Here is a 12028-nt window from a genome sequence, read left to right on the forward strand (position 1 = left end):
TATCAAGCATGGTGGAAGGAAAGGGTAATTAGATGTTTCAGAATACTTGCCTGGAAACCAAGGAGCTTTTCACTAGGCTTAATATGTCTCTGGAATTCACACTCCACTGGCTGTATCACTTTGATTCCATCTTCATAAAATACATAGAACATATTCCCAATTCCCAGACCTTAGGAACAAAAACATGTTTAAAAGTACAAAATTAAACCACTCAGGGGGGAAAAAGTTCATGCACCAAAGCTTTGTTTAATTTTTTTGGCCAGATAATATTTTGTTAATGTGTGTAAAATTAATTAAACTAATCCTGTGGGATTATTAAGAAAAAAAAACACTGTAGACCTAAAATGAAACTTTAATGTGATACAAGATTTCACATTATAACCCCCCTGAGAAACAAAATGGCTTCATGAATATTAGTCTGGAAATATATGGCATACTTTGAAAATACCTGCAACAAAAGAGAATGTAAGGAATTTATTATTCATTTAGGATCAACGAGAAATAATAAATTGTTTACATTTTCTCATTGTGCCATTTATGAGGGCTGGGAGAGGTAAAATATAGGTTCATGGCAACACAGAAATTATGGAGGGTTTGGGTTTCTAAGTGATTTTTTTTAAAAAAGTGATAATATATTTTATGGTTTGTACCCCATCCAGCTTTGCTGTAACAAAGAGTACTTTTGTCCCTACAATTTGGGGCACCAGAGCTGGACCAACCTATGAACCTTAAAAAGTCGAGGTGTTAAGGAATCTGCTGGAGCAGACTGGGATATGGTGCAGGTGGCCAGGTGCTCAATGAAAAGTGAGCATCCTGGCTTGTGTCAGTGGAAGTGTTTCCATACAACCCTATACTTTGAAGCACTGTAAAAGGATTGTTCTATTTCACAAATATTCATGGAACCCTCCATTATATCTGGTATTGCGTTACAGAATAAACAGCATTATTCTCACAAATTGGCTACAGAACTGGAAGCCAAGAAATTAGTTCCTGCATGGTCAGCCTCCTCTTTGCACACACTACTACTTCATTAGCACTACTACTACTACTAATAATAATAATAATAATAATAATTTATTATTTATGCCCTATCCATCTGGCTGGGTTTCTCCAGCCACTATTGGTGGCTTCCAATGGAATATTAAAATACAATAACCTATTAAACATTAAAAGCTTCCCTAAGCAGGGCTGCCTTCAGATATCTTCTAAAAGTCTGGTAGTTGTTTTTCTCTTTGACATCTGGGAGGGCGTTCCACAAGGTGGGTGCCACTATCGAGAAGGCCCTCTGCCTGGTTCCCTGTAACTTGGCTTCTCGCAGCAAGGGAACCACCAGAAGGCCCTCGGTGCTGGACCTCAGTGTCCAGGCAGAACAATGGGGGTGGAGACGCTCCTTCAGGTATACTGGACCGAGGCCATTTAGGGCTTTAAAGGTCAGCACCAACACTTTGAATTGTGCTTGGAAACATACTGTCTTGGTGCTTCAGTTTTTCATATTTCTTACACATTACTAGGGATGGAATCTCCTTTGACATGGTGTCAGAATTACTAGTAGTGCTTCTGTGGGGCTATGTGGTATCAAAATGGTGACAGGGAGAAGTGGTGGGCTGGGTTGTAAACTTCCTAAGGTCTTGGTCGGGAACGACTCCTTGTTTCATACAGATAAGTGCTCAATTTCTCACAGTGACCTGAATACAGAATCTTTTCATTGACCTGGCAGACTACAAAACCCAAATCTAAAGGAAATTTAGCAGGATGCAACTATCTCAGTGCATTTATAGGGCCCTTCAGAAATTCAATTGAATTTTTTTTATACAGATGAAGATGTAATGAAGGGTGGCAAGGGCAGTCGGCAGAACCTGACCCTTTTCAATTCTCCTGCATGCCCATTCAGAAACTCAACTGACAGCTACATCTTTTTGGAGGAACAAAGCAATACATAGCTGTGGTCACCTGTAATAGCTAGAATTCTCTCTGAGCATTTAGAATCTTTCTAGTTCAAAACCCAAACCATTCAAGGTTGCCTACAAAGGCAAATGTAAAGCCAACTATCAATAACAAACATGGCAGATAAAGCAAAGCAAGTTATAAAAGAAAAGAAGAAAAACCAGCAAGGGGTGTGTGAGAAATAAATTAAAAGGCCAGCCTAAAAACAAAAATGTATCCAACAAGTGACAAGTCTTTTCAGGGTGCCCACCTTGACACATTCCAATGGCTTCTCTAAAATTCAGCGTGTTATTATGGCCATTCAAAGGAACCACTGCATTTCAAGGGTCATTCTATGTCATTGGTTTTGATATACCCCAATATTGCACTAAAAGTAGACATTTACTTTTGACAAGAGTGTATCTATAGTTGTGAGACAACTCCAAAACAAGTAGTTCCTGTGTCTTTAATAGCAGCTCGATTGTAGAAATCAGCAAGTGAATTTTTTCTCAGCTTGGAGCACTGTCACCTAATGTCTGTTCAAGGCATAGGAACAGGTGCCAGTATACAGTTGGCAGCCCCATATGTATGTGTGCTTTGCTAGCAAAGACAGTGAATAAAACATGACATTTGGAAATTTCAAATCTCTCTGAAGAACAGTAAAGAGCATGCAGACATTGCCTAATATAAACCATTCTATTTCTGTTACACAGGTTCCAGCTAGCATATGCATTCTAACTGCTGGCTTTCTTACTCTAATTCTGATTATTGACATGTTTTCCAAAAACCTACCATTTTTGCTATACACTCATACCTCCGCTTATGTATCCCTCCGGTTATGTAAACTTCGGGATATGTAAGTGGCAAACCCAAAAGTATATTTCTGGGGTTTTGCCACGCATGCATGTGCAAACGCGCTCTACCATTGCGTGTGCGTGTACAGAAGCGGTCTCTCCGGTTGTGAAAACCCTGGGATCCAGCCGGACCTCCGGAACAGATCCCATCCACAACCAGAGGTACCACTGTACTCATTTACACGTAACTGTGTCTGCTGATTCTGAAAATCACATAGGTTGCATACAATATTAGTAATATTTGGAATAGACCTATCAAAATTAATGGACATAAGTTATGTTCATTAATTTCAATGGGCCTACTCCAAGATTTTTCCATGATACGTTTTGAACCCCTATAGAAAACAGTATGCCAATAACCAACTCAGTTTCAGATGTGAGCAATGTAAATATTTCTTTTTAAAAGCTAGATAATTAAAATGTAAACAGTTATTTTTGTTGGAGGTAATAACTGAGGAATTCGAATATTTGTACATTGTACGTTCAAGATTTACATGATTGGAAATTTAAATTATAATTCAGGATCGACTTTTGCTTTCCTCTTTAATATATTGACTATTTCACCCATTGTTTTCTCTTATATTTTGAATGTGCCCTGTGTGGTGAGACCTGAGGACTAAACTAGACGTATGGAATTAGTTATTATACTTAAAAACACACACAACCACCCACCCCAAGCAGGGGAGTGAGCATGTTCAGCACCATGGCTAGAGATATGGATAGGAAAATTTGTCAGTTTTGCTTTCTCTGATACCCTTATTTTTAAATTCAGTTTTCCACATTTCCACATCAGTTTGCATGTTTGTCAACATTTTAATTTTACTGTGAAAATTTCCTAATACACACATTTGTGTATACAATTTTGCCTAACATACACACCGTAGCAAGAAAACTTCTCCTAAACTAAAAAATATGGGCCAAGATTCCAAATTTTAAGGACGAACTCTCTGAAACTCAACTAGTAAATAAATGTTATGTTGCTTCTGAACTGAGCTAAAGGACATTTGCTTATCACCAAAAAGAAAGAAAGAAATGAAAAGCAAAAAGAAAAGAAAAGAAAAGAACAGCTAAAGGATATTTGCCTATCACTTGAGTCATAGTGTCTTTTGAGCTCCTTTGGGAGGAAGGGCAGGGTAAAAAAATAATAAATACAATTAAAACTTCTGGCTGTGATCTTATATTCTATATCACAAGCAGTAGGTTTTGGTAAACTCCAACCTTCACTCTCCCACCCCACACAAACTTCCCAAGTTTTAAGCTTTTTAGTTTTGTCTCACCAAGTAATCAGATAACAGCACTTCTCTGTTACTCTGGGAGCTTCACTAGATAGCACTCTTGGCAAAATAAGAATGATTCACATTCCTGGGTCAACATTCTGACTGAAGATAAGCTGATTGGCCAAATGATTTATGACAGCAACAGGACAAGTTAAGGGCACAGTCCCCACAGGGAGTTTTAACTGTAACTCAGATATGCCCGTAAGCCTTTTAGAAACATGGGTTATTGTTAGGTACAAATAGAGAAGGAAAAGATAAACATTTACAGATACTGCAACCATCCCCACCCCAAATAATAATTAGGGGTTTTTTCTATCCTTGACAATGACACACCGTATAACAGAATTAGAAACAAAGATCTATTTGTGAAGAATGAATGCATAATTAAAACATAATTGCTATAGCTATTGTCTAACTATAAATTTAATATGTACATCAGACAAGAAAATTACTACAGGATGGGGAGAAAATTATATTAGTACCTTCCTCTCTCCACAGTATGTTTGCAACTGCAGCATGTAAGAGGAAAAGAACAGAAGACACAGATGAGTATGAAAATATCACCCAATGGCACATCAGTTTCTAAAATTAGGAACGTGATACAAGATTGATTTGCACACATCAACTATCTAAAACAAATTCCGATTGTTTGACTCCTAGATATATACTTACTGTACTTGATATTTATGACCAGAATTTAGCACGTTTCAATGAAAATGAATAAGCTAATGTGAACCACAAAGCTTTTATTATTATTATTATTTAAGATTTTAAAGTGGAAATATAGACAATGGGGATACTTCAGCTAGTCTTATTGTGCTATTGTGTTTAGAATGAATAATTCTAAAGGGAAACACTTCACTGCATCTCAAAGAGGTGAAACATTTAAAAATATTCTATGAGTGGTGCATTCGAATGACACTTTAGAACTGCTCTGCATGATCTTGACTCCTTTGAAGCTTATGGGATGCTTCTTAGTGCCTTCAAAATGCAAAACTGAAGGCAATAATTTTCTGTAGCAAAGAGAGAGAGAGACTTTCTAGTATATTTAAAAGAGATTATTATTATTGAGATTTGAGCTCCACTTCATGGAGTTTGGGTTTAAACATTTACAACTGAAAAACAAAACAGAACCCCAAATGCTTATTATCCAACCTATGACCATTTTTTTCTGTTTTAGAAGCATAACTAGGCAGAGTCATACACCATCGTAAAATAAATTGACAAATTCAGACACAACCCAATCAAAGTAGAAGTTAAACGTTCCTAAGACATTTCAGAAACAGATCACTCACAGGAAACTGATACATCAGAGAATTCAATAGTATACAACAACCTTTGAACACCAATTTTTTTTCTTAGAATTTTAAGAAAAAGGCAGAAAGTTAATTAGTTTTCTTCCTTCAGTTATTTTTTTCTCTGCTATGCAGGAATCTTATTTGCTCTACTGAAAATCCAAACATTTCCCTAAGCTAATCCTGTAATATTGGGCTGGTAGGCTTAAGGCAAAACCCTTATATTATGTATCAGTAATAGCATGACCAAACTAATAGCCACTCATTCATGTTTAGTATTAAAGAAAATCATGGAAGGCAATTCTTGACATTAAGAAGTTATATTTGTATTTGTGCTCTGGGTCTCTCCATCATAGTTCCCCTCACCACCACACATTTGGTCCTGGGAAAGGTAGATCTTGTATTAGTCAGTGTATAAAAAATATGGACTTTAAACATTTGCTGTCAGTAGCCAACAAGACCTGCCCCTATTTGGCATTTTCCCTACCTCTGTTAACTTTCAGGCCAAATATTTGCAGAACTTAAGGACATTTTCTCTTGCATGTTTCAAGGGATACCTTTAGTTCTTTTGGATGGAGCTTCAGTGGGGTAACACTACTCTGATGAGTTCTATCTGTGAGGAAATTTCTTCCAATTCAACTGAACTCTTTATTGTGGCCCAGAGACCCACCAATAGATTCCAATACGATAAAAATGCATTAAAAGCAAACATACTAGTTGGGCAGCAAATAAAACTATGCTCACTTCATATGTTTATCTAATACAAAGTGCCCTCTCATCCTGACCACCTCAGAAACAAAAATGTGAATAAATTGAAACAGCAAGCCATATATTACTAGTTTGTAACTTCCATTGAGATTGCTGGAAAGAGTTGATTAATCCAATAAATACTTTGTATTCTGGAAGATTAACTGAATATTTCACTTTTATCATTGGAAACAAGTAAGTTCATTACCAAAACTGTAGCTAAATTACTTTGAGAGCAATGAACCAATGAATATACAAGTAAAAAGTCTCATCTAAAGAAATGTAATACTACTTTCCTACCTATCAACAGACATATTTGATAATTTTGCAACATTTTTGTGCATTAACTGCCAGGTTTTATTGACTGACTGAATCAATATTTGGTTGAGTATATTTGCAGTTCAAGGACACTTATGCAGAAAATGTATCACAGTTTTTAATACAACAAAATTTTACTACATAAGAACCAATAGGCTATTTTCCCTGGCTTTGGGGGAAAAGAGGGGAAATCTGCACTTGGATTTTGGTATAACATGCTACGTTAAAAGCACACGGGCTACAATATAAACAACAACAACTGTGGCACTTTTGTTCCGAATCTCTTTTTATCTCTGCTATCATTAAGATTCATGGTTGAGAAGACACAGATTTAATTAGGATTGGGTCCTCTGAGCCTTGGTTCAGGGCCTCAATCATTGGTAAAGTCGTACTTGTAAGGTAATGGCATTGAGTGATTTGGTTCACAGTATAAGATTGAGAAAGAAAGGAGAGATAACAGGCAGAAAATTCAAATCCCATGTGGGAGAGGTGAGGAAAAAAATCGGAGGGCAGCCTAGATACACAGTATGACTGCTGAGGTATCAAGGAAATTGCTGTGAAGAGTTCTGCAACCGAAATCCCCATGACAGGTTATTGGAGATTGGGTAGGGGGTGGAATCCCATTTAAGCTTGTAGGTCTCCTGACAAAACAGATCCATTTCCGTTTCCCCCCAGAAGTAGTCCCTGGATATACTGAAGTTTCAAATTCTTTAGGGGCTGCCCTACAGAAAACATATTATGCAATCAGTAAATGTGACTGATCCTGTCTAAGGTCCCAGTCAGGTATAAATGAATCCAGGACCAATATTAGATCAGCCAGAGTTAATGATTGCATTTTCTGTTTCCTAAATACCATCTTGATGGAGTTATAAGAAAGTGGTAAAATTGTATTTATTATTTAGTAAGGGTTGTGTTCAACTAATGTTTACTCAGAGGAGACCTATCACAATTAATGGACAGGATTAACTTAAGTTCATTCATTTTAATGGGTTTATTCTGACTAAACATTAGTTGAATACAACCTTATATTCAACCTTAAATTCCAGAAAAACGAGGGCATGGTTAGGATCCAGAATTGTGCAGTGTGGAACTCCACATTCGTCTTTTTTTGTAGCATCTCACATCCATATTCGGGATACACATCTTCAAGTTCTCTCCATTGCTTTCTGTTGTTTGCTTCCTGAATCCACAGAAGCCCTGCTGCTAATTCTAGATTGTCCACCCATTGCTTAGGTGCCATACCCTGTCTTTAAAGATTGTAGGGTCTCCACACTAACATTGGCTTATTTCGTTGGCCTGAAGAGTCTCTTGCCACAGGTCCTGAGGATGTCCATTTTAACTTGGTGTCCCTTTCCATGACTCCATAACTGTCAATCTTTGTCATCTTAAATCATTAATTCTTTATATCTTTTATTGATAAGTTCCATGGAGAGCCTAAAGCCTTCAAAAATCTGGTCTGGGTGCTTGGAGGACCAGCATGGGAAGTGCCAATGGGGGGCTACAAAGGGAAAGGGGAATCGGCAAAACTAACTTCTCTTCTTTCACCTGCAGGAGTGTCCATTTTGGGCACCTCTGCTTGATGCAGCTCACTGTTCAGAATGGAAGTAGCCCTTCCATTCAGAGAGCAGCAGGTCTGACTCCAACCACAACATAATTAAAACAATGTGTTTTATCTATAGAAACCACAGAGTTCTACAGACTGCATAAATTCCCCACATATAGGCAAGCTAGTTATGTGCAGTTGAAATTTCCTTTCTCGGAAAATTCTGTAGACAGGGTTTTTATCTGAAGACAATAACCTTAGAATAATAACCCCAGAGATAACTGCTGAATCTTGTTTTATAAATAAACCCTTGGTAATCTACAGATGCTTTATGGGCTTTGGAAACAAAGATGACCCCAACAGTTGCTGGTTTGTTGTTTTTTTAAAAAATCTGTTTGAGACTGAGTCCCTGGAAAGCCTTTGTTCAGCTCTGCATACCTAGGCATATCATAAAATGCCAGCACAACTTATTCCCAGAGAAATGAGGTAAAGAGGCATTGCTGTGTATGAGATGCAAGAGAGACCTGTGAAAGACCCTGTGGAAGAAATTTAGACAATAAATCAGAGTCAAAAAAGCTTTTAGCCTTATGCTGTTCTATAGGCCCGGCAGGAGAAGATGGCCATGAACCTTGGAAGTCAGTAGTATTCAGAGCACATAACCTCTTCTTAGGTGATAAGACTTTGACATGCAAAAAAGGCCCTGGTGTTAGAAATTGATCTATTTAATGGTAGCGAAAAGGCATATTATTTTTTAAACATAGCCTCTAGACACAAAATGCAGGAAGCAGATAATTTTCAGCTTGCTGTGGGTGAACAGATGAAAGGATTTATAGAAGTTGCTTCATAGAATGTGACAGAGTCACAGCTGCTTAACCGGGTAACATGGGGAACTGTAATGGATGTTAAAGAATAAAAAATGCAGGATGAAATATTAATTGGGCATCAAATATTCAACTCATCTGTGAATTACTGCAAAATATTTGGGTGGCAAACTTTCCTCTCACTTCATTAACAGGTAAACAACATGAAATCCAGATCGCCTGAAACGGAACAGCATTATTTAAAAAATATTCAAATCTAACCTTTATTGTTAAAAGTAAGCTTTTGAAAATTATCATAATAATAAAAATATCAATAGTGGTTTTTTTAAAGAAATATCTGTTTGAAAAATATTCTAGCTGAAAACCTAAGATGCTATTCCACTAAATCTTACACACAGCTGCTCCACTGAAATTAAAGAACATGACTAAGTTAAGTCCGTTAATTTCAATAGGTGTACTTCGAGTTGAATACCATCTTATATTACATCTGTGACCTGGGAAATGGTGCAACAGAAGTTCAAGCAGTTTATTATGCTGTTACAGTGTAATGGCAATGATAATGTTCGATATATATGATATCCCATTCCCACAGTTCTATCACGAGCAAGTGTCACACAAATAAAGGGACCTCAAGGTTAGGATATGCTTGCGATTCCTCTGTTTCAAACATGAATAAAGACACTTTTTAAAATGTCATCCTGGGGCCTTCAAGGAACAGGGATCCAAGTTTGAAATATATTCATAGGGTATCCTTGAGAGTTCATCGATCAAAGCGTTAATGGTGACCTCAGATGTTGACATGACTTAAGATGGGTCACCATGGCTACTTTTGAGGAATCTAACACGTTCTGGGGAAACAAAGAACCCCTTTGGAAGATGTGTGAGAGCATGAGGATTTAAAATGTCTTCTCAACAGACCTAGAGGGGATGGGAGACCTTACAGTGATGGAAGAATAGTGAGTCACACATGATACCCCTATGGTTGTTATGTCTTAAGTCAGTCTTATTTTAAACATCATCATCACCATCTCTATAGTACACCCTGGGAGTGAGTGAGTTATTTACTTACTTACTTACTTACTTACTTACTTATTTAGCATGCTGCCCTTCATCTGTAGATATCTGGGCAGTTCACAACATAGAAATATAAGATTGTGTTGCCACCCTTTGGACCTCTTGTGGAAGAGGTGCATGAAGAAGGGCTTCAGATGATGGTCGCAGGGTCTGAGTCTACAACACCACCACAGTATATGCTCAGTAATCATTGTGAATGTTGTGAAAGAAAGAATAATAACAGACAGGGAACACTAAATAGTAGTTGCTCAATTTAGTCACAGGTACATTGCCCATTCACAGAGAAATCTTTTCTAGGACATAACAGAGCTGTCTTTAGCTAGTCAGGTAGCAATCCTTGGAAGTAAATCCTACTGAATTCCACAGGGTTTACTCCCAGGGTTAGGGTTGCAGCCCCAGACTTTGAGAAGAGCTGGATAGGTTTATGGAAGGGGGCACACAAGTCTCTTATTCCCTATAAGATGTGGCAATCTGAGTGCCTGTGTATGCCACTGAAGGAACAGGGTTCTATTATGAGCTATAGGATCCCCACCAACTGAGTCTAAGGAGCAATCCTAGCTTGGGCTGGATTTTCCAGCCACATCTGCAGTTCTGCCAGCTCCTGCTGGTCAATGCAGAAGGTGGAGTGGGTTGTTTTGCACTTGTTTCACTATGCAAACTGGCACAGCCTGAGGACACAGTTCAGGGACCTCCTCAGAATTGGAAGGGCTTTGGTTCCAGTTGATCCATTGCAATGTGTCCAGCAGATGGATACCTTCACGAAACTCCTAAACCCTAGCAGCAGCATGGATCAGGGGTTTAGGATTGCTCTGCTTGTCCTTTAGGAACATAATAGAAATACTTGTCCTATTGTTGTTTAACTGACCCTAGGAATGTTAAGGCCTCCCAATCACAGGTATGAAGCTAATGTACCAATGAACATTATCTCACAAGATGTAGTGATGGCTGCCATAGAGGGTGGCTTTAAAAGAGGAACAGACAAATCCATGGAGGTTAAGGCTATGAATGGCTACTAGCCATGATGGCTCTGCCTCTACTCTCAGAGGCACTATGGCTGTGAATGCCGGTTGCTCTGAATCCCCAGTGGGGAGAACATTGCTGCACTCTTGCCCGGTCTGTGGGTTTTTCATAGGCCACTGTCTGAACAGGATGCTGAACAAGATAGGCCTTTGGTCTGATTGAACAGGCCTTGCTATCTTTCAGTTTATGGGCTCACAAGGACACGACATGGTTTTGTGGACTGAGATGTAACTTTATTTCGAAATCACATTTCAACTCTAAGTTTATGACTCCTGAATTTTGGAGTTTGCATGAAGTCTCTTGTGGAGTTAATTATTATACTTCTGTGATTATGCTAGAACACAATGCATAGAAAATAAGTGTTGACAACGTGCAAACGGGCATGTTACGTATATACAAAGGACTGAAAAATCTCTTAGTACTGAGATATATATTAAGTTGTTCCAATACTAATAGGAGTGTCAAAAGGGTTTACCAGATTACCATCTTTTGTTAAAATTGCGCCAAGCTGTCAAAGAAGCTTAACTCATTGCTTCTTGAAGACAAAAATGTAACAACTGCAGGATAAAATGCTTTCACAGTGTTTTTCATTGACTTTAATCTTGAATTTCCATTTTGATGATGAATTGTTATCATCTTAGTAGTACTGGCTTCTCTCGGGAGCAGAAATGTGACAAGAGTGTGTTATCTGCAGGAAACTTTAAAATAAAATTATATCCTCCAACTGCAACCAAAGCCAAAGCTCAGACTATTTATTTCCTTTTATTCTTGCTAACAGCAACAGGCATCACATAGTCCACTGAAGGTCTTATCCATCACTCCATTTTCCTGCCTGCTATAAAAGCCGGCATATTAATCTCCTAACAAACCACACTGTAGGTTATTACATCTTTTAAATCTAATCTCAAATTCTAAGTGTAAGTATAATGTAAATGCTTTGAAGGTTTGCTTCATATTAACCACTTCTCACCAGTAAATTCGAGTTTCTGATTTTGTTGTTGCTGTCAAAGAAATCCAGCGGAAGAGAAATGGATGTTTCATATCTTTTACTTCTGTACAGCCCAGTGAGATATAAGAACCTTTATCACACTCAACAAAATCCAGCCCTCCCAAGCTCCTCTTTAGAGGCAAGCAGATGATGCATGAGGTCCAAAAA

The 12028-nt window shown here is 38.0% G+C and overlaps 1 protein-coding gene across 4 annotated transcripts in view; it reads right to left on the reverse strand.

Moving 5' to 3' along the window:
• The window catches only part of FSTL5 (follistatin like 5), a 340816-nt gene that overhangs the window by 41964 nt on the left and 286824 nt on the right, over positions 1–12028 (reverse strand). For 2 of the 4 annotated variants that reach the window (XM_082237216.1, XM_082237215.1), the window contains 2 exons: positions 4537–4563; positions 51–169 (listed from right to left, as the gene is read on the reverse strand). In XM_082237216.1, coding sequence (XP_082093342.1) covers positions 51–169; positions 4537–4563 — 146 coding nt within the window. The remainder of the gene's footprint in view (positions 1–50; positions 170–4536; positions 4564–12028) is intronic. The other 2 variants (XM_082237218.1, XM_082237217.1) reach the window with 1 other exon arrangement.

Source organism: Podarcis vaucheri (genome assembly GCF_965113315.1).
Source record: "Podarcis vaucheri genome assembly, chromosome: 9".
NCBI lineage: Eukaryota > Metazoa > Chordata > Lepidosauria > Squamata > Lacertidae > Podarcis > Podarcis vaucheri.